At 45.7% G+C, this 26,990-nt stretch overlaps 3 protein-coding genes and 1 long non-coding RNA gene across 6 annotated transcripts; 1 reads left to right on the plus strand and 3 right to left on the minus strand.

Annotated features, from left to right (window-relative positions):
* Window positions 1-7,449: 7,449 nt before the first annotated feature.
* Window positions 7,450-12,026, minus strand: LOC129582977 (uncharacterized). Its single transcript, XM_055474620.1, has 6 exons — window positions 11,896-12,026; window positions 11,561-11,784; window positions 10,579-10,824; window positions 9,650-9,702; window positions 8,088-8,672; window positions 7,450-7,527 (listed from the first exon to the last, which is right to left on the minus strand). Coding segments are annotated over exons 1-6 (1,149 nt in total). The 5' UTR covers window positions 11,897-12,026; the 3' UTR covers window positions 7,450-7,487.
* Window positions 12,027-13,655: 1,629 nt separating this feature from the next.
* Window positions 13,656-26,865, minus strand: LOC129582975 (uncharacterized). Of its 2 annotated transcripts, XM_055474617.1 has the most exons (7): window positions 26,604-26,865; window positions 26,347-26,545; window positions 25,960-26,195; window positions 25,721-25,900; window positions 25,031-25,656; window positions 13,987-14,199; window positions 13,656-13,794 (listed from the first exon to the last, which is right to left on the minus strand). In XM_055474617.1, exons 1-7 carry the CDS (start codon window positions 26,677-26,679, stop codon window positions 13,786-13,788), a joined length of 1,539 nt encoding a protein of 512 aa, XP_055330592.1. In that variant the 5' UTR covers window positions 26,680-26,865; the 3' UTR covers window positions 13,656-13,785. The 2 variants fall into 2 exon arrangements, with proteins under 2 accessions (XP_055330592.1, XP_055330591.1); XM_055474616.1 differs by lacking the exons at window positions 13,656-13,794; window positions 13,987-14,199 and having other exon boundaries at window positions 24,564-25,656; window positions 26,604-26,864.
* Window positions 14,929-15,815, minus strand: LOC129582978 (uncharacterized). Its single transcript, XR_008689697.1, has 4 exons — window positions 15,678-15,815; window positions 15,426-15,624; window positions 15,150-15,357; window positions 14,929-15,068 (listed from the first exon to the last, which is right to left on the minus strand). It is a non-coding gene; the product is annotated as an uncharacterized LOC129582978 (long non-coding RNA).
* On the plus strand, window positions 17,645-22,065 carry LOC129582976 (uncharacterized). 2 transcript variants are annotated; one of them, XM_055474618.1, is made up of 5 exons: window positions 17,645-17,720; window positions 17,805-18,905; window positions 20,301-21,086; window positions 21,184-21,369; window positions 21,814-22,065. In XM_055474618.1, exons 2-3 carry the CDS (start codon window positions 18,297-18,299, stop codon window positions 20,964-20,966), a joined length of 1,275 nt encoding a protein of 424 aa, XP_055330593.1. In that variant the 5' UTR covers window positions 17,645-17,720; window positions 17,805-18,296; the 3' UTR covers window positions 20,967-21,086; window positions 21,184-21,369; window positions 21,814-22,065. The 2 variants fall into 2 exon arrangements, with proteins under 2 accessions (XP_055330593.1, XP_055330594.1); XM_055474619.1 differs by having other exon boundaries at window positions 17,699-18,905.
* Window positions 26,866-26,990: the final 125 nt, after the last annotated feature.

The following is a 26,990-nucleotide window of genomic DNA, read 5'->3' on the forward strand; positions in this document are numbered from 1 at the left end:
CGGAATGGTCGTAGCGCCGCACCAGGCACTGGGCCCGGATGCACACAGTTTGCAGTGGGCGAGCAGCTGAGGTCACTGTAATGGAAGATGAGGACAACGGGCGAGGGAGACAGGCGTGACCGGCAGATGTGGGCTATAGAGGTTGTATCGAGCACCTGGACACTTGAGACAATGCAGTCGGCGCGGTGAGCAAAGAAAACCTGGCTAAGGAGTTAGCGAATAGCGAGTATACGTATAGTACTAATGAGCCGAGAAGGTAAAACGCCGAAATTAACGATAGGTAAGTGAACCGTAATGCTGGCAAAGCCTGGGGAACAGATGCAGAAGAAAAGGTAACTGCCAGGTGTGATAGTGGGAAAAGCGATCTGTAATGGTAGAAAGCTACGGTAGAACGAGATTTATGGCGTTTTGGATAATGGACTGCGCTTTTAGCGGTGACTGGGCAAGTGACGCTCTAGCGTACAGTGATGAGAAACGAAAATTAATGGCTCCTTGGAAGATAGAACTATGCACCTGAGCAGTGTCTTAATGAGAATGCTGACTAAGGTGGAGAAGCCTGTTTGAATGCTGTGATGGCTGAGAAAGTAATTAAAACGGGTACTGATAGTGACTGAATGCTGCGACACAGAATATTTTATAGCTGCCTAATGATCCTGGCTACAGAAAGCGGCTATCTAATGATCCTGGCTGCCGGCGGCGGCCTTGACAAACTATTAGCAATTTTAGCTAGCAATAGGCTGGAGAAGTATGCTGATTATGTGTGTTATACCGGTAGCGGCGGGTGAGCAAAGGAAGCGCTGTTTTGCATTCACTGTCTGTATGTGTGTGGGAGGCGGTCTGGCCAAGGTGTGAGTGCAGAAATTCAATGAAACTGTGTCGTGCACGAAAATGCCGGTGCGCAGCGATAAGGTACGAAAACATACAGTACTCGTAGTTGCCGGTATCAAATATAACAAGACGGATAATCGTGCAAGCAAACAAATGTGCGAATAAAGATTGCGAATAGAAACACGAGACTGATTTTTGTACGTATTTAGTTATGGCACAAATAAGGTTTTTTGTATTTAGTTATGGCACAATATGCGGAGCAAGATGATAGTAAGCAGGACTAGGTAAGAATATAATATTGAAATGCTGGATTGATGAACTAACTTTAAAATAAAAAGAAGACGTGGTGTAATTTGATGAGTTCGCAACCCTGGTCGGAATCAAAACAAAATTTTTCTATAGAAAAACAGAATTTTGAAACGGTATGCGAATGAAGATGTGCTAACGAATTTTCAAGATACCAAAACAACAAATACTGAATAGATAAAACTTAAGTGCAAATAAGTACCGCAAAGAGGCACAATAAACGAAAGCCGCAAAACGCTGTTAAACTTAGGTGTGATTCAAGCCAGTTAGACAATATGTACGTACGTCGGTTTTTTTTATATTTTCGAGATGTCAAAGGAAAACGCAGGCTAATACAATATTGTAGTAGCATACATATAAAATAAAAGTGACCAGGTCAGCGATAAGTGATAAATAGGCGATAAAACTTAATACCGTGGAAATTTTAAAAGCAATACACCAGTGGTGGCAATACAAACAGAGATGCGTTTATAGCGTAAGTGGCTGAATGCAAATATCTGCGCAACGGAAAGCGGCCGGAGGCCGGTGGTGCAAACTTACCGAGCGATGAAGCCGGGTGTGTACGAAGCAGCGCCGCGTGCGGATAGGCAAGAGGAGAGAACGGGCGGTAGGGATCCGGGTGATCAGTCCGGATGGGAAGGAAAACAGATGGGAGAGCAACGGGGCGGGAGAGCAATAGACGGCGGCGGCGGCGGGCGACGGGATTGCGTCGTCGCAACAGCAAAACCAAAAAGGTCACGGTCAGACCAAAGCCTTCGGCACCAAATGTAGCGTGTGGCTACTGTCTGTGTGTGAATGCGTACGCTAAGCAAACCGGCAAACTGTACGTTTTGTAACTTTATTCATCAACTGGCAGAAAGGAAAAGGAAAAAGTCAAGTGTTGAGGAATGACCATCGGTCAGCATGCGATGAGATGGCTGTATGTAAATGCCTAGAGGCAAGTAGGAGGAACAGATACATGTATAACGAATGGGCGAACGGGAGCGACCGTTAGGTATACATACAGTACACGCAAATACAGGTAACGGGCGTTACAATACGATATCCAGAATCGAGACACACCAGTTCACTATGCGACCAGATCGCAGGCCTAATTTATTAGACGTCGTCCCGTACGAACGGAAGCAGAACCTAAATCAGGTTTAGATATAAAACGGACAGCTTCCGATAAATGTGTCTAGTCATGCTACGCGTATAGTGAGCTGGTCAGAACCCAGAACAGGTAGTCACACATGGTGAATCGCTTAGACAACATTCGTGCGCTTTAATATTTTCGGTACCGAAGTGAGCCGCCTCGAAGAGCGATTCGCCCCGATCCAGACCGGGGACGGCGTGGGCGGATTTGGCTGGGTCCTGCACGACCGGTGGAAGTTGCTGGTGGTCGCCCACTGCAACCACACGGCGAGCTTCCACGATGGCGATCAAAGGAGCCCAAGGTTCCGTCAGCTGAATACCGCAAGGCCACATTTCAACCGTAATTAAAAATCAGCACATTTTAGAATGAAATTAGAAGACTCCCAGACAAACCGAACCGGCAGAGGTTGCCCAGTACGCTGCTTCGCCTTTTGCAAACTATTACAGTCAGTAGCCATGCACCCGCACAGCGGGGCCAGTTGTAATGAAACTCCTCCGTCAACCGTTGTAACGTGACAGACAGTCACAAACTGACAGTTGTTTCATCATTTTTATTGGTCAAATCATACTTGGGGGCAAAGTAAAGAAAGAAACATGCAAACTACAGCAAGAAAATCTCATTTAATTTATCCAGCCCTTCCATCGTGCCAAGCACTGACGCCGCGTTACCCCGCTGAATCTCTATCGACAAAAGTGGAAAACACAGTTGTTTGTGTTTTCCACTTTCCAGTTCTGCGTGTTATGCTTTGTTCAGTTTGTTGTCTGCCTGAAAATTGTATTTATTGGTGCTGCGCTCGCTCGTCAACACAGACATCATCGTCACACTGTGTACTGTTCGACGCTCAACTTGGGTGCTGAGTACTGTTCGACGCTCATAGATTGGCTGATCGGGAATGATTTGTACTGTAGCCGCTAGACCAACTTGCACCACGTTCAGATCCGGCCGCTGTTTACACCCTGCCGGGTATCGAGCACGGCGCTTTCCGCCACCGGGCAGCGCACATTATCACATTTCAGTTTTATTTTTTGAATTATTATATTTATTCTGGTAAACCGTTTTTCATCTCACAGGTATTGTCGCTTTCTAAAATGCTATCACTAAAAAAACTAATCTCCATTTCAGAATCACTTTCATCTAACAAATTTTCCTTATATTCGTCAGAGCTCTCACAGTCAACTTCTAGCTCATTATTCTGTAACACCTGAGCAGCAAAAAAAGACTTTCGAACAACATCTGGCGTCACCTTCTGCCAAGCTCGCGATATCATATCCAGAAAGTCCTGGCGCCCTGGCTTTTTGAGATACCCTGATTTTGTCACATCATGGTGCGCTGCGCGCCATGCCTGGTATTCACTTCGGAAGAATGCCTTCAACGACTTGTTCACGCTCACGTCCAGCGGTTGATAGTCCCCTGTACGGCCCGCAGGCACGAATATCTGCTCGACGTTGCGTTCGCGAAGTAGGAGCTCCGATGGCGTTTTCATGCGGACAGGTGCCTGGTCTCTTACCAAAACCCGCTTTTGCGATTCCTCGGGAAAAGTGTATCGTATCCAATCATGATCCATCTGCTCCGTCCACCACGTAGTGTACGAGCTCTCAACGAAAATATTTGGTGGAATTTTCAGCTTTGACATTATCGCGTCCGATAACTTTCCGTTCTTCCCCCCTTAAGCACAACCACCGCAGGATACTTGCCACCATCAGCACGGATCGTAAGAGAAACAGTGATGCCTTCCTTCTCGCCGGGAGGTTGTTTGACAATTACCTGTAAAGCCATTTATTGTCAGCTGACATGGGGAAAGCTTTACTCCCCCACCCCCGCCCGGGGCACCCCAAAAACCACAACAAACAACAGCAGTTATTCATTAACAAAACTATCAGAGCTCTAAACATTCGCAGCATTCTTCTTCCGTTGCCTATAAAATCAAGCAAAAATGTTTAAAAATTTACTTCTTTGACTCCTATGGGAGAAAGTGTCTTCGGTTTCGGTGATACCAGGCGGATCATCGTTTGGTCGAAATTGAAGACACGGTCTGTGGGAGTACCGTCCAAAACAATCGAATTGTACAGGCGTAAAAAGTATTCCAGTTCTTCCTCCTGTTATTAAAACGATCGTCAGAGCTCTAAATAATTAATGGGATGTAACTGAATTTTAGATTACCAGGTCCTGCTCCGTAAATGTTGATTTTCAAGCATGGCGCGTTGGGACGCGATATCGTAAGCACTTCCTCTTTATGAAACAGGTCAGCCAACAGTCTGAAGCTTTAAACGTCGGAGCTCCTTTCGCCTGTGCTAATTCCAGAGCTCTGGTTTTCAATTCTTGACGCGTTACGATGAGCCCTTTCTTTCGCTCGCCCAAGAGAAATTCATACAGGGCATCTTCGACGTCCAGGTGGTCTGGTTTCCGCTTGTGTTTGTGCTTACGTAGTGGCTCGTTCTTCTTTAGCCTGCTGCTGCAATTATACTGGCTTTCCTTTCCAGTATTTTGGGGCAAGAAGGTTATCATAAATTCAAAATTGTACCTTTTCCAGAACATGAAAGTGCGCCATGGAGTACCAATTCCTTTCGCGTAACTGCGTTCACTCACACCAGCGACAGCAGACCCGTTAAGAAAAGCTCTTATCTCGTCGTCCGTATAAGAACGCTGCTTTCTGCCCATTACAATATGTTAGAGCTATGACAGAATAGCTTATCACAGTACTTGCAACCAAAACACAAATAAATAGGTGGAATAAAGATCATAAATTTTGATGTTAATATCCATGGAACCGTTTAAAAATCAATAATGCAGTAGAAATAAAATTTTTAATCGAACAGCGTATGTGTATACGTTGTGTCTTTTTCCGTACACCTGACTCTGTGGTGCAAGTTGGTCTAGCGGCTACAGTACCCGATGTTGTTTTTCTTGGCAGCTCTGCTGCGGTCTTGTAACAAGACCGCATATTTTGGTAATTTTGCGTATACACTTCTTAATGACATATCGACCTCGTTAAAACAGATTCTATAAAGTCGTTAAGGGATTTGACCCGGTACTTAGCACCGAATAAGTGTACATCCACGGGAACTTCCGCTATCGCGCATTTTCAAAGGATTTTTTGCATTACTTTATGATATTTTGTAGCCAGAGCATTTGCGGAATGATCTGGGTTACAAAATTTCAGAAGGTTTTTATGCATTCAGGTGTACCATAAAGGGCCGTACCAAAAGTCTCATTATGGACTGATCTCCTTCAAATTTTACAAGTAAATTCACATAAACGCGAATATCGTTCTTACATCGATCCACACTTCCACGAGTTTTTCCGAATTTTAAAATTCCTTTTGAAATTTGAAAAACATGGCAGAACATCGGATGGTATAAGAACTATCTTCATGGTCAAGGAGATCAGTCCATAATGAGACCTTTCCTACACGTTAATGCATTTAAACTTTTTGGAATTCTGGTTCGCCCATAAATTTTCAACCGGATGTTGCGCGCGCAAAACGATTTCACACGTGGCAGGAGGGGGCCGTGTTCCCGAAGCGCGTCTGGCCCGAGGACGCGGACATCTACCACGACATCCGCCACGAGGATTCGGTCAGAACTTTGTGCCGCTTTGTGCAGTCGGTGGTGGAGCGCCTGATGCGTGTCCAATGCGTCCCCAGTCGCGCTGTGCTCCATTCGGCTGGAGATAAATAATGATTTTCGCTCCTATTTCGAGCGTATTTCGCAGTATTCTTCACTTTTTTGTAGTGTCCGAAATCCTGACGGTTGCTGTTTTTTGTATGTTCCCTAGTTTTTATTTTCTTTATAATAATTATAACAATCCGATTTACCAGTGACTCGAGGATTTGTCTGCTCGCTGAATAAACCAACCATAATTAGTCTGGGTGATCCGGAGAAATGATGTCGAGCTCCTGCTTGATTTGATTGATGTGGCTCTTGCGGTTCTTAGTAACTTGGCTGGTGCAAGTTTGCAGCAACATTCAAAAGGCAATTCGTGATCGCTTCTAGTACGTCCCGTCTGTGCTGCGGTGATACGGCTACAATCGTCACTTGGGTAGCACGTCAATTTACTAATCTCCGTTTCGCTCCACGACAATGTGCTGACCGAAAGTTCGCTTTTTCACAAAACACTCGACAAACACCTGCATGCTTTTATGTCCCCTTCATATAACACTACAGAAGCTCCCGCAGCAGAATGCTGCGGGGCCAAAAGGACAGCAGGTTACTCAGACGACGATGGCTAGCAGCTGAATAATCTACCAGATTGAAGATCTGGTACGTAAATGGAGAAAAATACCATCAAAATGCAGTAAAACAACTTAGCACCCGCACTGGTGCGGGTGTGCGGGGAGGCCACTTCTCCTCACAGGGGGTAACTATAACGGTTACTACCGGACACCACGACTGTAAATTAACTATGTAGTACAAACTGTCTTAGTGGGATTCTGTTCTTCTGCTGTTACTTATTCAAAATAAAGGTTGTTTTACTGATCAACGCCAAAACTTCTGCATAATCAAACACAGCGTTTACTTTCAACAGTTTTATCTGCTGTACAGTAACTACAGTTGTGTTTAATCTGCCGACGACCACCCTCCCGTCGTTGTTGAGGATGGAAAGCGCTATGTGTTGGTTTTTAATCTCAGCGCATTTGGGTGTAACGTATACCCGTTTCCATCGCGTCAAAATAGTCAGCAATCTTCCACCTGGAAGCGTTCAGCGTCAAGGTGAGAAAGCGTTCTGCGAAAATAAAGGACGTAAAATATGATCCGCGACCGTGCCTGTGCAACGCGGTCAACCGCCATGGAATAACAACCTGCTCTTAGTGCTCTACCACACACAAAGTCACAAACAGATTAGTTCTCTCCATAAACTTGTATGTTATGTGACATGTCTACCAGAACATCGAATTGATCGAAGTTACCTTGATTAATACAGTACTTCATTCTTTTTTTGGGCCCCTTTGTGATGTGCAGGTCGGCTTGCCCTTTTTGCGGCGCCAAAATGTTGCCTTGTTGTCAATTACGTAGCACTTTGTTTGATTACTTTCATAAAATTGTTAACTACATGTATTGACCATCTTGAATTGGACCAACCACAGGACAATAAAGGCTGAGACGAGACACTTGTACAAGGCGATTTATTTAATATCAGAACTTAAAATTTCACTCATCCTCTTGAGACATTGGTTGGGTGATGTCCAATTCAAAACCAGCAGGGCCTTTAGAGTTCCGGTTCAACATTCAAGTCTACGGAAAGGGTCACAGGAACAACAGCTGAAGGAAACACTAGTCATAAGTAGTCATGATATCATACACTGAAAGAAACACTAGTCATCATATCACCCGGGCTAACTAGTCATAAGTTCGATTTATTCAGTGAGCAGACAAACACTCGAGTCACTCGTAAACTGGGTGGTTATCTTATGCAAAAACATGAACGCTGGGAGCATACAAAACAGAAACTGTCAGGACTTGGGAGCACTAGAAAACTGCGAAATATTGCGAAATACTTTCCGTAAAACTAAAGCACTACAAAACATGGGAGCACTACAAAACGAAGAAATATTGCGAAATACTTTCCGTAAAACTAAAGCACTACAAAACATGGGAGCACTACAAAACGAAGAAATATTGCGAAATACTTTCCGTAAAACTAAAGCACTACAAAACATGGGAGCACTACAAAACGAAGAAATATTGCGAAATACTTTCCGTAAAACTAAAGCACTACAAAACATGGGAGCACTACAAAACAGTGAGGTTAATGCGAAATATTTTCCGTTAAACTACAGCAATAAAGAAACAACCACAGGCGAAAACCTCCGTCTCATTACTTATCGAGGACAGCGCGATTGATGACCCATTGGCCACGTATCATGCGCTCCACCACCGACTGCGCAAAGCGGCACAGCGTTCGGACCGATTCATCGTGGCGGATGTCGTGGTAGATGTCGGCGTCATCGGGCCAGACGCGCTTCGGGAACACGGCGCCCTCCTGCCAGCCACACCCACAGTGCACTCCGCGGAAGCACAGCCAGAACATGCGCTCGGGGAAAGCGGCGACGCCGTTGCGGCGCATCTGCTGCGACATGGTCCACAGGTCCCACTCCTGCCGGAACTCCCCCGCGCGCTCGTAGCCCGGCCAGCGGCCCAGGAAGCCCTTGACGATCAGCAGCACCTTCGGACTGGAGTCCCCCGTCAGCACGGCCCCGTAGTCCAGCTCCACGCCCTCAAAGTCCCCCACCAACTCCAGCACGACGTAGCCCGCCCACTTCGGGAAGAGCACGCGCAGCACTTTCAGCCACTCCACCAGCCAGTCGTAGTTGAAGTAAGGATGATCCAAAGCGTACTCGTCCATGATGGCGCGCGTGTTCCGCAGCAGTGATTCCACGTTCAAGCCCTCCAAGTACTCCCGGTGCCTGAAAACCATTCAATGACTAAAGTAACAGCATCTGTTTCAAGGACATATTTTCAAGAAATCACCTTATTCGCCGTTTCTCATGCGCCTTGTTTTACTGCCATCTTTTCGTATTGCTTGAATATATTCAATATTTATTAAGCTCAATGTTTTCCCGTTTCAGAATAATACAGAGTAAGTCGAAAGCAGTGTTAGTTAAGCCTTAAGACTTATTCCCAACATACAAGAACCGTTTAGCAAATTAACTAATGGATTAAGAAAAAAGGTCGAAGCTGCTTAAAATACCATGGAGCGGAGAAGTCTACAGTTTAGAGAAAAGATGTGTTTAAATAATCACCCCGAATTCCCATCATGAAACGCGAACAAATACAGCTTAGGACGAAATGGTCGCATACCCAACATCTCCACATTCAGTACGCATGCAGCGCAGTGCACTGCACGACTAAGTTCAAAATATCCGTTTCGTACAAGTGCACTGCACCGCCTGCGTACAGAATGCTGGGTATGGGGCATGCTGGGTATGCGACCATTTAGTCCTACATTATTGTACAGTAATCCAAGTTTTGTTCTACAGTAATTCTCTGCCGGTAAAAGATTGCATCTTATCCATGACATTGTCATCTGTTTAATGAATTTCTAAGTATCCAAACCGAGCCGTTTTCAAAGGAACCAGCCAAATAAAGCAATCGCAAAGTAAGGTTACGGTTTCTTCTTTTACTTAATAATCCCAGTAAAAAGTGAAGGAAACTTTGACGCATGAAATTCATTGCATTATCTACAGACCATTAATAATTGTCAGAGAAATTAACTGAAAATTGGAAAACTCGAGACCAGATGATCAGTGATCGGCGAACGCAACAAGCGCGCCACATAGGCAGTGACGAGATGTTTGAAACGTGTACCACACTGTACCTTCTGCAAAGCAACCGAAAAAAAAGAAGAAAACCGGAAATCGATAAGTGAAAAGTGGAAACTTACTTTTCCTGCACGATCAGGCTGTTAACGCTTCCCAACAACTGGTGCATGGCCACCTGCAGAAGGTCAGTCATCAGGCGATGCAACACCGCACTTCAGATCACCGGCCAAAGAGCAAACAAACTTTGTCTGATGTACATATAAAAACGATCAGCATAATCGCAGCCTGGAAAGACGTCCGGCCACGATCACCAAGAAATCCAAATACGAGTACAGCAATAAAATAAATAAAATACTAACCCGTGCTGTCCAAGTGAGTGTAGCGTTACTTAGGCAGTTATAGACTCGCTTTTCAAACGTTTTCCAGTAAATACGAAAGCAAAAGTGCCAAAATAGCGAGGAAATGTGCCTTTTCAGATCATATTAGCCGACAATAAGAAGACCAAAATTGATAAAAAAACAGCTGAAAATAATATCGACAGATCCCAAAGTTAACCTTTACCGCAATGATGTCAGAATACGTAATACTTCCGCTCAGGGCGTACCGAAGATGCGAAGCATAAGACATAAGAAACTTTTTTTACAAACGCTCTTTACAGCTGAATAACTGTATTTTGCTGATCAAAACACAAGATTCGGTAGCAAAATTATCACGGTACTCTGAAAGTAGCAGGAAAAAGTATAGGTTATCTTCTGTTTCGGTTTCTTTACAGAAACACGATAATGATATGAAGTCGGTTCTGACTGAAGAAAATAACGTTTTGTGTTGACATTTGTTGACACGAAAAAAATTTTACCATAATAACCCAACATTTTTCCAAACTTACTTTAGATGCTCATTACGAAAAACTGGTAATACTTACCGGAAAAAAAAATTATTAACACAATACAGATTTTATCCTACGCAGTGATGCGTCTGTCAGTTGTTGAGGAATATGGCACTATGGTGGCATTATTGGTAAGCCAGCAGAAGCGGAAAAAGCGGGACTTACCAGGGAGGAATCGGGAGCGGTGATTGCAGGAGCGAGCGGCGGCGCTGCGTAGCGCATCGCCGCACTGGTCCACAGCGCCGGCACATTGGGGAGGAACTTCTTGTCCAGCAGGGCGAAGACGTCCGCGCGGTACGCCTCGCAGACGGCCAACAGCTGCTGCGCGTTCGGCAGGATCCCCACCTTCTGCAGCACGCGTTGATGGGCACCCAGGAAGGCCGCCACCACACTCTCCGCTGCACTCCCAGCCTGCCCACAACATTCGCGATATCAAATAAAATTATTCAGTTATTTAATCAATTTACTCATCAATAACTAGGTTTTATGACTGAGTTTTTATTAGAATTTTACAACTAAATTTGTAATTAAATTTCAAATAAAATTGTTATTCAACTTATACTCGTAGATAATTAATATAAAAGTGTTGCTGCATTTTATAACTATTACCCCGTATTTAATTTTATGATCATTTAGAAAGATTTATTACTATACAATAGACGCCAGTGCGTTCTCTCTCGAGTCTCGCGCGCCATTAAAAAATCCTAATAAAATTCTAATGATAAAATAAATCCATAGTTACGAGCTGACAACTGTTCCTTCTTGCTGATTTCAGGAGATTGTTTTATTTTCGTTATGTACTTGCAAAAATTCTTTAAAGAAATTGTTAAGAAATTAATTTATAAAACCGCCTCTAGGCCTGAAATTAAAATTAAAAAGTTCTGTTCCATACCCAAAAAACGCCAGCCAAATTTATTATTATTGTACTCACAAATCGCAATCACAATAATTGTAATATGCGAATAATGATGCGATTTCGAACCTACATGTAAATAAGAAAGTGAGTAATTCTTCCAGTGCAAGTATGCAAGAAATAATAAAAATTACTGGCTGACACATGCCAGCAACAATTACAAGACTATCGCCAGACCCATCAATTAATTGCGATTTGTTAGCGATTAGCCAGAGCGCGATAACGTTGGAATACCTGTGGAAGCGCGAATCCACCCGCGACCCGTCGCGCCACGGCGTTATCCTGCCGTTCCCCCGAGTCCGACGACGTGTGCATGTTGCCCAGAGAACTACGGCCAACAGCCTGGGGACGAGGTCTGCACGGCAGCTTCGTGTCGGATAACGACAGCTGCCCCAACTGTGTCTCACTCAAACTCAGCGCCTGGCTGGGTCTCTGCACGAGCGACATGGCGCTGTTCACTGCAAAGACGGACAATCTGGGCAAGAACTCACTATCTGGCAGGTGGGTTAATCACCAGAAGACGTCAAGGGGAGCTTCAAATAATACTCATTCAATTTTCCCTTACGTACTGTTCACAGAAATAATCGTACTATCCACAATGTCTTTCCCCAGTACGATAGATACGAGTATAATTATCACGAAGTCAACAAGTGACAACACGCAGAACTGAGAACTGGCAAGTGGAAAAAACAAAAGTGACAAGATTGCACGCTACAACGGCTGACGGATGCGTTTGCATAGCAACTGGCTCCGCACTGCGGTTGCATGGCGTCTGGCTACAACATTTTGCAAATGTAACGCAGCGTACTGGGCAACCACTGCGGGTTTGGTTTGTCAATTATCATGGCAGTCTTCTGATTGTCGTTCTTTCTGGTTGTTTGTTAGGAAGAAAAATGGGAAAAGAGAAGCAGTACTAAGATTAAGAACAAAACAGTTTACAAGCAAAAGGCTGTTAAGAAAACGAGATGCGTATTTGCGCCGTAAGCTTTAAATACTGTGCGTAGCACACTCGTTTATGGACAGCCTGCAGTCTGCCGTTGACGTGCAAGTTATAACTTGTAAGCGCAGTTTACGATTTAAATTTACGAGCTTTTATAATGCGATTTCTCCGTCGCCGTAGCGGATTTGAAATTTGCCGGTGATGTTGAGTCGGCCCACCGTTATTCGTCCATCGTTGTTCTGGATTGAAAGCGCCAAGTGGCCGTTATGCTGTGAACGTTTCTGGATGTGACGTTTAATAAATCTTTCGTGTCAAACGTAGTCAGCAACACTCTATATAAAAAAAAGTGTTAAGCGTTGAATTAAGGAAGTAGTTTTCGAAAATAACCTGCACTGCTATAATCGTTAGCATACTGTCGCTTCCACGAACTGCCGGGTAACATTTTGCCGATCAGCAAAAGGTCGTCAGCCAGTGGTCGAAGGCTTAATAAATCACTTTCCCTAATAATTCACTTTCAATATCGAAATTAATTTATTTAGATGTACATTACAAATCAATTTCCAGCTCTAGCGTTTACTACCAGACACAACGTTAACGACGGTAAATTAACTATGTACCTCTGTAGTACAAAATGTCTTAGTGGGATTCTGTTCTCCTGCTTTTATTAATTAGTCATAATTATGGTTTTTTTATCAGTGCTGAAGTCGCCTGTGCAGTCTAGGGCCACGTTTACTTCCAAAAGTTCATCTGCTGTAGAGTTGTTGCCTCGACATATTATTAAAAGTTATCCCCATTAATTAGATTTATATGGAAAGACAGTTGATATATTGCACTGTTGAACGATACGGTGACTAACGAGACTACCAGTTTTGACTTGTGTCACGAGTACGACTGGTCGAAGTACATTTTGTATGGACAGTCATACTGTGATGTGGTTTGCAACGGAAGGAAGTGGCCAGAAAGTATCAGCCAATTAGTATTGTGTTAAGTGTACTTTGATCTTTTAGAAAACAATCAATAAAATGTTGACTCGTGGTTTGTCTATGAGTGCTTTTGAGTTGAAGGCGTGTTCTCTCATCTTTCATATTTTGGATCACAAATCATTGCTGAAGTGCTTGAGGGAGAAGAACTCCTTGTGAATGAATTAATGTCATCCTGCATGGCTAGCAGCTCTGGAATATCTGGTCTTGGAAAGTGTTCTCTAGAATGTCTTCTTAGCCTTGATGTTGTTGCAGTGCTAGCTTCTATCAGTTTACATAAAGGTCAACGTTAGCAGAACAATTGGGTTAGCGTCGTGTCTGAGTTAGCTATTCAGTAAAGGTCACTCACCACCTTAAACCATCAGTAGCTTTACGCTATCTGACACTTGTAAGTGGTACGGCATATGTAGCCGTGGCAAGGTGTGGATTTTGTTGCGCTTGTTAGTGTTCCCTTGTTTGTCGATTAAAGGTGCCCCAAAAATTAGTTTGTCCAGGCTTTCGTGTTAATAAGGCTGAGTCCGCTGCGCAAAGCGTCCAAATCATTCGGGCTGAAGAACATAGAGTATGACTTGCAAGTTAAATAATGCCCGTTATTCCTTATTTAATTAAGTGTTCATTTGAAATTTCGCTAGTCGGAACACGTGATCCGTTTCAGTACGCATCTGGCTAGAGTATCAGTTGTGGTACTAAAATTTATTTCACTATACAGATTTCGAACACGCCGTATTTTCATACACAACCTCCACATTTTCCGGAGCGAGAGCCGCAGAAAAAAACAGCCGATTAATTCGGGCGGCCTGTGTCCGCTTCACTAGGCACACCGTTCCCAAAATCGCCGCTACGAACCCGAGGCACACGGCGACCGATGTCCATACCCATGCAGGAACGCTTGTCGTCGTCGATAGTACGGGCAGCATTTCAATGGCATCGCGCTTACGCTGTCGCACCACGATGTAGTCGATTAAGAGTTCGGTGGCGGTCATACCGGTCTGGTTTGCTGCGCTCGTGTAGATGACAAGCTCTGCGAAATACCGCGGAAAATGCGGTGTGTCGGTGGCCTCCACACGGAAGACCTCTTGCTCATCTACGTACCATTTCACCGCGGTCTCCGTCCACGATAATCCGTACACGTGAAAATCCTCCGTCATGTGGCTGTTGTGCCGCGTATCCTCGGCGAGCGGCTTCCCGGGCAGCGGAATAAAAAGGCCCGCGTCGGTGTGGCGGGGGAAGTCGCTCCAGGCGCTGGCAATCTGTATGCATTCCTGGCAATCCGCGCCGCAGTTTGCGCGAACCAGATTGAACGAGGTCCACGTTAAGAGGTACTGTGTTTGAGGGATTTTAGCGCGAATTTCCACTTGGCCGTAGAGAAACTGAAATTTGCCGGTTGTGTTTAGTCTGCCGACGGTCACCCTGCCGTCGCTATTGAGGATAGAAAGCGTTAAATGTCCGTCTTTAATATGCACATTTTCAGGGGTGGCGTGTACCGACTCCATCGCGTCCAAATAATCAGCAACGTTCCATTTGGAAGTGTTCAGCTTTGAAGTAAGAAAGCGTTCTTCGAAAATACCCAGCATTTCGTCTACCAAAACCGTTATCTCGTGACCGTCTCTCGCCATTAAGAACATGAGCTTTTTGTTTATACCTTTGTCTTCGCACTGGCGTAAATCCATCGCCTTGACGGCGTTCGGCTCGTTGACGTTAGCAACAAACCGGCTGGGACAGACGACGATCTGCGTCTGACCGCACAATAAATCCCGATTGACGTATCCGTTCAGTGCCGAACAGAATACCAGCGTATGCCCGTCGCTGCTGGGTGTCCCGTCTAAAATAGCGTGATATCCGTTTCGTTTCGAATAAACTAGTCGAAATACTTACTGTAAACGGTGTTCCAGGTTAAGATTACTTGATTCTTTTGGTAGTCCTCCGCGGTTTGATACACCAGCCGTACCCTTGGGCGCCTGACCGCGGTTGTCATGAACTGGCCGACGGAGCGCGGATTAATGTTCCCGTCGTTGCGGCGGCCGGAGATCTGTTTCCAGGGAACACTAGCATTGGACAGTGAATCCAGTTGCCAGATGGTAACGAAAGCGCTGGGCGCTAAATCTGCTTCCCTAATTAACAGTCACCGTGATTAATATTATCGCGCATTCTGCTATTATCTTCCTTATGAAGTTCTTACTGGATATTGAAATACAAAGCCCTTGGCGCGTCATCACAGGCGTTCAGCTCCACGGTAACGGCGCAACGCTGAAACGCGGACAGGTTGAAGAAGGACAAGTGACGACTGTCGTCGATCGAGACGGAATCGCTCTCGTAGCACGAAGACAGGGACAAAGTGCGGCCGCAATATCCATTCAGCAAACGATGCCCATTACTCACTGCAACACGGCAGTTACAAACTGACAGAATAAGTTGTACACTGTATGCTTACCGTCAAGGCTCTGAAGAAGTACTGTTAACGTTATCACATCCACAGGTAAAAAGCGTCATGATTACTTAACTACAGCATACTGCTGTGATGGAATCGAAAATGTGGCAAAAATAGTTCTTTACTGCATAGTTGGAGCTGGTCTGCTTAGTGCAAAAGATGCCGGTGTGATGGTGCATAAGCCGTGCTCGATATCAATTAGCGTGATCGAGCAACAACACCGATAGATAGCCATCTTCTTCGAGTTACAACTGCCTCCGTTACCGCTTAGTCCGCTACGGCGGTAGTCCCGAATAGTAAACAACCTTTCTCGTGGCTGCTTTAAGGCACGTGGCGTGCGCATGCTGCGGCTGCTTTAAGCCTTTCTCATGCGGGGGCACTTTGACCTTTCCCTGTACTCGTGTGACCGATCGAAGCAACAAGCGTGTTTACAGTAGAAATAATTCGAGCGTTGTGAACGGCTGAAAAGCTGTACATAGCAAGTACTATGTTACCAGTTAACGCTTGTTAGTGCGGTGCCATGAAGTACTTGAAAGTCACAGTAAGAAGAGTCGAAGACGTGAGAGTTTCTGTAATATTTTCTCCATGAAGATTTTTGTAATAAGGTAATGCCATTTCTGTGCAACGTAGCCACGTGAGAATTCTGTAATATGGCCATGGCTACCGCGTTGCGCATTCCTTTTCGGGATGGATCCTGGAACGGCCACTTTTGAGCAGGGTCTGGTGCGAAATGGCGAACACATTCGGTGACCGCTTATGAAGCATGTAACTGACACCATTTCACTTGCATCAAGGTGCGCAGGAATAACTCTGAGCCGTAAAACAAAGTATCTGTATCTATCTATTATCTGTATCTCTAACTATTTCCAGATTATGGCACATGAAAAATATGTCAGAAACCGGTCGAAAAACGTGTTCTAGTTAAATAAGACAAAACTGTAAATGTTACGACTAAAATGCGAAAATCATAAAAAATTAAAATAGAGAAAGCCGTGCACACAGCTTCCACCCGTGTGGACCCAAAAGGTCACCCGTGCACCCAGCCAACACCCGTGTCCGAACTCCGTGCACGCAGACAATGCCCGTGCAAGCACACCTACACACAGCATCAACCTAACAAGCCTAACATAATGCATGTTATTGGTAAAAACGCTATATTTAATATGAAACACGTGTTAGGTAAAGCAAGGACGTCCAGGAAAACGGCTGCAGCAAGTAGTTTTTGGACGTTCGCCTCATGGATTACGACTTCAAACGCGGAAAAGCAGCCAACCAACCTACAGAAAAAGCAGCCTGTAAAAGCGTAATGACAACTTCTCGAAATCAGGCTAGATCGGATTGTGCACTCACATTTAGAGGATATTCTATGGAGAATTTTGTAGACGGACTTCGTCTTCATCGCACTTCTTCAAGCCACTGGCAACTGGCAAGAACGAGTGCGGTAAAGCGAAGTTCTGCCTTTTTCTGCGGCTGGAAACCATACCCATAGATTCAAAAGCACAAACCGCTGTCTTAGATTGTCTAGAAGTTATTGAACGCCGGGATAGTATATTCTGTATATGGAACGTTAAGAAAAAATTGGAGCGCTTCTTTTTTTTGTGGAGCCACAGTAGTACTGAATTCAAATTCCCGGCGGGTGCGGCTACGACAGAAACGATCTCTCACACCATCCTTCGCCTGCCGTCGCCTCTGAAATTGCGTTGTTGCATACACCACGTGTATGCAACAACGTGTATTAGGCGGCGTTACTGTTTGTTACAAGGGGGGAGGGGGGCTTTAAAAATTTGTTACGATGATGACGTCAACATGCTATATCGATGGAGGGGTTCATATTTTGTTACGTAACGCTCAGGGGAGGGGATCCCAGTTTGTTAGCATTGGTGACACTGGGGGAGGGGGGTATCAAAATGTCCAATTTTTTGCGTGACGTAATTTATGGATGGCGCCTTACACGTTGTTGCGTCCGCAGTGTCCGCAGTTGCGTATGTTCATACACTACAGGAACGCTATGGTTTACCGATCGCGCAAATGTTTTCCAAATAAATGGTAAGTAGTAATGTGCTTTGGTTTCAATCAAATATTAAAATCAAATGTTTTTGTATGTTACTAACAAATGTTTTTCACTTCCAGACAAATGTTACTGACAAAAGTTAGAATTCTACCACCGCAAATCTGAAATCTGATGCGGACCGTGCTTGCGTTCTACTCGTTCCACTCACCATAATGCTGAGTCATCGGTTGTCACGATTACTCGGCATTATCGTGAGTCCGAGTTCGCCACACAGATCCGTCAGTTTGAATCACCACGGGCACGCCACGTGCATTGAACCAATACCGCGGCCCATTCAGACGAAAGCATGCGGTACAGCGTCACTGTCAGCGTGTCAGCGTTTATTGAGTGTGCCGCACTGAGACACCGCCTATAACTGCCTGTGGCTCCTTGCGCTGTTGTTTTAAAAGTCGACTTCTCCATTCTGCTGAGCCCTACTGGTATTCTGAACATCGAATAAATGCCATAAACCATAGAGTTCCAGCGTCAAAGGTGTCAGTCCCTTATTGATGCAATTCTGACGGCATATACGAAATCGGCATATCAGACGGTCAGCTGTCAGCACGAACACGATGCCTTTTTACGGTAATGAGGAGGGCGATGTCACTCGTTGGAATGCGGTTGAGGTTCGCAGCGACGACGGAATACTGCAGCACGGGGACGTGATCAACGTGGCGGAGGGTGGTCTGATCATCGACTTCCACTGTGCTCATCAGCGCGCACAGTTTGTCGAATACAAGCGCACCTTTCACTCTCGATCTTCGCCACGTTACTCTGAGTCTGAGCGGAACCTGGAGGTGCTACAGCGCCGTTATCCGGACGGTGCCTGGATTTGGAAAACTGGACGGATTCCCACTGTTGGACAATTTGTCTGCGAAGATGCACAACTTATGGAATTGCAGTTAACTGGGGGCACCGTCAAGCAACTGGTCCCCACCAGCCAGATACGGGAACCGCCATCTCAGACGGATTTGAAGGAGCGCCGCGTGCGGAAGAACGACTTCGTGGTCCGTTGTTGCCGGTTGCCGGGTGGCTACTGGGGCGACAGTTCCCAGTTACTCAAGCATATCTTCGAAAACCGACTGAGCCGACGCTACAGTGTTGTGTGTACATCGCTGCTCAGCCAGACCGTTCTCTATCTGCAAGATCGGAACGCCGTTCCGCTGACTTCTGACCAAGCGGTAAGTGTGGCCTGATCCCATTAATTTTAGGATCTGAAACATTTAGAGATCACACTTTTGCATAGTAATCAATCTGCTCAAACTTCGGGTAAATTAATGGAGGCCGTGTTGAAACCAGAGGTGCTGGTGCCAGAGACGGTGGTTTCTGCTGTCGCTGCCAAAAAATTGAAATTTGACGTTACGAGAAAATAACGGGTAGGCCGGCGGTTTTCGGATCGTTTGCAATCATATCTGACAAGAGAGTCAGCAACCGTACACCACCTGGTTACATCCCAAACGTTCGGTTTCCTAAAGTTTTCTTAGAGACCTTTGTCGGCAGCAGAAGGTAAACGGGTTGAGGATCGAAGGTTAAAGATGTCGCATCAACTTTGATGCCGGATTGATGGTCCAGCAGAAAGGTAGATGGATTTCCAGTAGTCGACACTGAGCTCTACTGAATTTATTGGTAGATATCACTGACTGCAGCCCTGTTGTTTCATTACTTTCATACGCCTTTTCTACGCCGGCTCCGTTGTGCATTCAGGATCATTAGGGGCTGATTCTCTGCGTTTAGTCAGATGAGTTATAACGCATATGTTATCATTGTTTTTTGGGCTGTTCGTTTTCCCGAACCAACTTTTGGCGGCTTTTAAAATTTTTCTTATTAAGTCATGGTAGATCGCCATGGAAGTGGCAGTTTATTCAGTTCTCAACTGAAGCGCTCTGGCGACTTTTGGGTGCCTTCAAATTTTGCTTTTCTCTCGCAGCTCATAGTACGATGTCGCTCAAAGACCGAAAATGCTCTCTGTGTTTGAAAACTCTGCTGCAGTTGGTGAAAGTAAATTGCACATGTAGCTACTAAGAGTAGCCTCGGAATGCTCATTGTGGACGACTGAATGTCCGTCAACCTTTCTGTCGGACCTATTAATCGGACAGAATAATAGTTGATACGGCTTGCATTGGCTCACAAATGTGCACAGTGGTGACCAAAGATTGCCGCCGGCACTGGCAGAAATATGGATGCGGCACCATTGACGATCAACCTTCTAACAGAACCCGTCCACCTTTCTATCGGTGACCGATGTGTCTTGTATCTTTTTGCATATCTGGATTACCGATACATTATTATAATAAACAAACTTAAAATTAGTTCGACGAGGAAAGTGTTGCTTCGCGCCCAAAGTGATGGGTCTTCAGAATGCATATTTCATGAGCAGGCCAAAGTGGCAGGAAACACCGTTGAGAGAAAAACTTGACTGGGCCGCGCATTTACGGAATTGTGTACTAGTAGTTTAGAATAGGGAAATGGGACGGATGCACCGCTCTCGTTATTAAAAAAGGAAATTTGAAGAAAAAGTAAAGAAAACTTATGCAGCTATCGGGGAGAAAGTAAAACCGTTTTCTTACTTATTGCAGAAGGAGACGTACTGCTGGGCGAAGAAGGATGTGGAGGCAGGTCCCTCAGTGGATATGGGAACGCGAGCGCTGCATCGCCAGTGGAATAGTGCTGCCCAGAAACCGCGAAAGGTTTCTGTCGGTATGGAAACGAGTCTGCCGCTGCCGGATAAGCTGCTAGTGGAGACCTTCGGCTCGCTGGACTCCATCGGGCGTATTCGTTGTCGGCGTGTCTGCTCGCTGTGGGACAGTATTCTCAGCGCCGAGGTCAACTTTCCCGATGTGCGCGTGTCCGGCGGTCATCCGGATTTCGGTGTTCTGACGGATGCCTACCAGGGCATCTACTGGGCGGCGTCCTGTCTGGTGAAGTGCCTGAGCAGCCGCACCAAGGTCATCGTGATCACTGATGTCTCCAGTGATCGTTGTTCAGATTTAGCCACGCTGATCAACACACTTCTCACCCCGGCCACGATACCGATGCTGGTGTTCTACGGCTGTGACTGGTGCTCTGACGACGCGACTGTGGAGTACGTCGTGGGAGGCGTGGTGGAGACGCTCCGGGAGTGTCGGGCATGCGAGACCGTGGTGTGGAAGAACTGCGACATGATCGCCCGCGTTTTAACGGCCCATGTGGCGCAGCATTCGTTCCGCGCCCGCTCGGGCGACGAACTGGAGAGGGAACTGTGAGATCTCTTTGAGACGAACCTCGACGGGACGGAGCCGCTGGATCCGTCGGTCCTGTGCCAGTCCATTGCCGATTGCATGGCGGGCCGGCCCAGCGGGCTGACGGACAAACAGATTGTGAAGGCAAGCCGTGTGCTGACCACAAAAATGCATTACAATTTGAATTAAACTGCGTAGGCCACCGCACCGAATGCACTCATGAATTGTTGTCATGTTACAGGCTCTGAACGACTGCCAGAGCATGGATCCGCGTCTGCCCACTCCTTACCGCGGTCTTCAGTGGACGACGGATACGCTGGGTGATCTGGATCCGAGTCAGCTGACCCCGTTGACGGTTGCGGCTCTGAGCGAAGGCATGGATGCGGATAGTGATCCTGATGAAGACCACGACTAGTACAACTCCACGGTAAATAGCAAGGTGCACTGTAACAGAAAACTCCGACTAGCGAAACTTGACAATTTGGGAAGTTGCGGCGGTAGCAATACCAGTGACCGTAGCGGCTATTTTGCTATAGTGAGTTTATGGCAAAATAGCCGCTGCTGTCTTTAATTCGGTAGAATTTGCTGCTGTCTTTAATGCAGTAGAATTTTTAAAAATTCTACTGTCGCAACTTGCCCAGATTATCTACTGTGTGTTGGGCACCTCCGCACTTAGCCAACAATTCTAACCATAGGTAAGAACTATCATATAATTGCACCAATGTGTTGTATGTACTGTAATTATCACCTACGCACGTGCGGCCTGGTTGTAGGAGCCTTTGCCGGGGTCTAAGTGAATTTTCTTGATGGTGAAAATGTTGATGGTTTTCAGCGGTTTAGCATAAATAATGCAGTGTTTTTGCCTATGTAGCGAGGAGGCAATGATGCTGCATATGGGAACGTAGATTCGCGAGCCAGCCAAATTGCTGCCATGCCGCTTTCGTACAAGGACATGCCACGAGTCCATGACATTTATCGTATTTTCTTCTTTTGTTTCTTTGACCGCTCATGTGACAATGAATTTGTTGTACTAGTGTCTGTTTTGCCGGGATGCCTTCTACATACCCAGAATAATTTCAAGAGTTTATGTTGTTCACACTAATTAACATAAGTGTAATATGGTATTTGTATAATCAGTATACTTTTATTTGTAATTGTATTGCATTAATAGAAAATCATTCTTTATTGATGTGCTTATCGCGACATAACAGTCGTAATTCATATCACTACGGCCAACAATACACAATTAAGAATTAAAAAAACAATTGCATTAATTATTGTCCGTAGCCGAAGTAACAACAAACGAACTTAGCGGTAGTCACGCGTTCGAGTTCTATAGTGACAAAACCTTCCTATTGTAAAAGTTTCGTTGCTGTGACATGAGCGAGGAAAATAAGTTCGTAAGTAAGAAAAGCGTCAATCATTCCTAATAGTAGGTGGTTATTTGGAAGTTATGGGAATCGGAAAAGATGACCCGTCTAATTATAAAATGAGCAAGCGACTTGCGAATTTTGTACTCGAATACAGTACCCGTAAAGCTTAAGACATTAATAACACTTTTAACTCGAATAGGTATGCTAGCACTGACTAGTGGAGTAGCGCTCGTATCATACCGAATGTAGTTCGCGACCTCTTACCTTGATGTAGTGCGGAGCTTTGCAGATAGTCTGATGTGTAACGACACGTGCCGATAAAGTTAAGGGAAGCGACCCGGTAGTGGTACGCGGTACCAAACCTGTACACATGCACGAAAACTTTCACTTTCGCGCACTCCCAACACTTTCTTGCTTCGCTTTATGACATTCTGTAGCCAGATGATTCGAATACTGTTCATATGCGTGAAAACCGTTTGCGCGCGCAGCGTTCCGTTCGAGGTTACGGCTATTGGAAAACTGCAAGAAGTTTAAAGGTATTTAGGTGTACCAAAAGTCTCATTATGGATCGATTTCTTTCAAGTTTTGTATGTAAACGCGCATATGTACGAAAACCGTATTGATAACGAAACCACGGCTGATTTGCATTGCTTTATAAAGGATCAAGGAGAAAAGGTTGGGAAATGCAATTAAAATGTGGTCCGAATATTTCGGAATAGCAGTCATAAAACATGATGGCTTCCGTTAATGGGTAATGGGAGCGGGTTATATATTTCTGTGAAAGTTGTATGCGGTGTACGGGTTTCATTCTTATGAATTAACGATTTTTCGCACGCTGTTTTTTGCGTTTTTCGCATAGGTTGACTCGGCCCGCGAATTAGCCCGGTAAATTAGAAAGTTCAGTTCGCTAAATTAGAAAGTTTATTCGCAGTGCCTTACACCAACACTCCAGTAGCTTACGTACTATGCATGGGTGCTACCTTATTGGCATATCTTTATTGCCTGAAAGCTACCAGACGAAGATACCAAACACATTAGCGATCTGTGAGTGCCTTGTATTTCCATTTCGATTTGAATGCCAAATAAACTTATGGATTTTGGTGCCTTCCTAAGACAATACAAGTCAGCACCTTAGCACGTTAATGCTGTGCCCAACTGCGCAGTTACTTATAAATTTGTAGAGACTCCATTATTATTCAATGGGCATCATTAAGTTCTACGTAAGGGTTGGGAGCACAGGGCATGCTAGGTCATAAAGACACTTAGGGGAAAAACGGGCACTGAGCAATCTATTACCCTAGTGCTATGCTTTGGTGCTCTTTCCCTAACCCAAAATTTCGCTGCATCAGCGCTGTTAAATTTACTGATGCCCTAAAACCCAGGGTTACGTAGATACAGGCTTAGTCTGTGACCCACAACTTAAGAGTGTGACCGCCAACTTAGGGTGTGATCGACGTGCCTGACCGACCGACAAAATTTTCTATTCTCTTGAACATAGAGGACCTACGCTCCGTTTTGGCCGATTAATTTAATTTATTGTTTTGCGGAACGGGACACTGTCCCCTCAAGGCATTTGACATTCCCAAAACATCAGAAACAGCAAAGGTCACATACAAAACAAACATGAGATGATATATTTAGCGAGAGAGAAAAAACCAGTGCAGTATAATCATACCAGATCGAGTTTGGCTAAGCAAGTAACAGAAATTGTGAAAAAAAGTACTTCTACAAAGAGTGAGCAAAAATTACGAAAGTCAACAACAAAGTCGGTGATGCGAGATACCGTAATTATCGGATTTGGCCCCCCCCCCCCGCAATAAGAGCCATCCCCCCGTAATAAGCCCCCCTCCCCGACCCTGTTTGAAAAATAAGACCACCCCGCCGAAATTACGCCCCAGAGGGCCGTTAATAAATGTCGAGCGCCACAAACTGTGATATAGGGATACCGCAAAATTTAGCCACAAAGGTTGTTGTAATTGAATGAGAAACAGTTAGCGGACATCAAAATGATGCGTTGTTCGTTGGCAAACAGCTGTATAAGGAGGTATACAGACACTCCAAAATGTTGCTCCCAAGGTTGTGCAGTTGCATATACCGCCAATAATACCGGTAACTACTGTGTTCAGTTTCGCTAAAACACGATGCGCAGTTGTTTGAAAAATAATGCCCCTCTCCAAAATATACCGTTTGAAAAATAATGCCACCCCCCGAAATTGCGCCCCCTCCCCGAAATAAGCCCCCCTCCGCCATGGCATTCGAACTATTTGCACCCCAGGGCCACAAATTCGATAATTACGGTATAAGATATTAGCTGAAAGAAGTGGTGTAAAAAGAGACGGAAGCGATCGCACTGTAAATTAATCATATGAAATTTCACTAGTCGGAACACGTGATCCGTTTCAGTACGCATCTGGCTTCAGTATCAGTTGGGGTATACTACATACATTTATTTCACTATACAGATTTCCCACACACCGTATTTTCATACACAACCTTCACATTTTCCGGAACGAGAGCCGTAGAAAATATCAGTCGGTTAATGCGGGCGGACCGTCTGCGCTTCACTAGGCACACCATTCCCACAATCACCGTTACGAGCCCGACGAACCCGAGACACCCGGCGGCCGATGTCCACACCCACGCAGGAACGCTTGTCGATGTCGATAGTACGGGAGGAATTTTGACGGCATCGCGTGTACGCAGTGGCGCCACGAGGTAGTCGATCAGTAATTCCGCGGCGTTCGAATCGGTTTGGTTGACGGCGCTCGTGTAGAACGCCAGCTCAGCGAAGTCCCGCGGAAAGTACAGTTTGTCGGCGAACGCCGCACGGCTGACCATTTTTCGATCTACGTACCATGTCACCGCTTTCTCTGTCCACGATAATCGGTACTCGTGAAAATCGTCCGTCCATTCGTTGTCGGGGCTGAACACCTCGGTAAACGGCTTCCTGAGCAACGGGAGTAAAACATTCACGACTGCGCGGCTGGGGAAGTCGTTTCGGGCGTTTAGAATTTCGATATTTTCTTCGCAGTTCGCGTCACAATCCGCGCGACCCAGACCGAACGAACTCCATGTTCTGAGCTGCGGTGAACGCGGGAGTTTCGCGCGGAATTCAACATCACCGTAGCGAAAGCGAATTTTGCCGGTTCTGTTGAGTCGACCGACCGTTACTTTCCCATCGTTAATTTGGATAGGAAGCGTTAGGCGTCCGTTAATAATTTGCGCGTTTTCGGGTGCGACGTACACCGAATCCCAGTCATCCAAGTAATCGGCAACGTTCCACTTTGAAGCGTTGAGCGTTGTGGTACGAAAGCGTTCTTCGAAAATAACCTGCATTTCATCTACAAAAACCGTCTTATTGTGAGCGTCACCCGTCAAGCTGGATTCAGACTGCTTGTTTTGTACTTTTGTCTTCACACTCGCGTAAATCCATCGCCTTAACCGGATTTGGTGCGCTAACGTCGGCAACGAACTGAGTGGGACAGACGACGATCTCCATCTGACCGCACAATAAATCCCGATCGACGTACCCGTCCAGTGCTGGACAGAAAGCCAACGTTGGCCCGTCGTGGCTGAATGTGTCGTCTGAAAAGGCGTATAATCGTTCTTTCCCGCTCGGAAGTGAAATTACGCAACAGGCTTACTGTAAACAGCGCTCCACGTAAAGGTAACGTGGTACTTTGGTCGGTACTCCGCCGTTTGATACACCAGCAGGACCCGCGGGCGGCTGGTCATGCTGGTCAGGATTTGGTCGACCGAGCGCGGACTGGCGTTCCCCGAGCTGCGGCCGCCGGGGATCCGTTTCAGAAGGACGCGGGCGCTGGGCACGGGGTCCAACTGCCAGATTTCCACAGAAGCGCCGGGCGCTAGCTCGGCTTCCCTAGTTAGCAGTTACCGTCGTCATTATTACCGCGCTTATTGATGTTACTCTTTATGGTCCACGCGCACGACATCCACGGTTTGTTAGTCGGTTATGGGCAGAATAATTACGTATAGTACGGGATATGGCATCTTCTTTAGGAAGCTCTTACTGGATATTGAAATACAAAGCCGCTGGCGTATCATCACAGGCATTCAGCTCCACGATAACGGCGCAACGCTGAAAAGCGGACAGGTTGAAGAAGGACAGTTGACGGCTATCGTCGATCAAGACGGAATCGTTCACGAAGCAGGACGACAGGGACAAGGTGTCGCCGCAATATTCATCCAGCAAACGGAATCCACTGCTGACTGCAAAAAGGCAGTTGGATACTGACACGAATGTCTACTTTCTGCACTGGGAACTTACTGGCAAAGCTGCAAAGAACAACAATAATCGCTAATGATCCACGATTCGCTAATAATCCACAGGTAAAAAACGGCATGATTTCAGTTAACTATGACATACTGCTAGTGTTTAGTGGTATACTACATTATGGAACGGGAAGTACGGTAGAAATCGTTTTTTACTGCATTAGAGATGTTGTGCTTATGGCATGAGCTACCGCTATAATAGCGCGTGAGCCGTGCTCAGTATCAGTTAACTTAATCACGCGCTAACACCGATAGCATCTTCTTTGAGGCACAACAGTTACTGTCTGCTTTACCGGATAATCACTCTGCTACAGCGAAATATTGCCACATTAAGAGAAAAGCAAGGTGCGGCTGCGTCTTTCTCATGCGAGTGCACTTTGAC

This window comes from Paramacrobiotus metropolitanus, unplaced genomic scaffold (assembly GCF_019649055.1).
Source record: "Paramacrobiotus metropolitanus isolate TYO unplaced genomic scaffold, Prichtersi_v1.0 Parri_scaffold0000009, whole genome shotgun sequence".
NCBI lineage: Eukaryota > Metazoa > Tardigrada > Eutardigrada > Parachela > Macrobiotidae > Paramacrobiotus > Paramacrobiotus metropolitanus.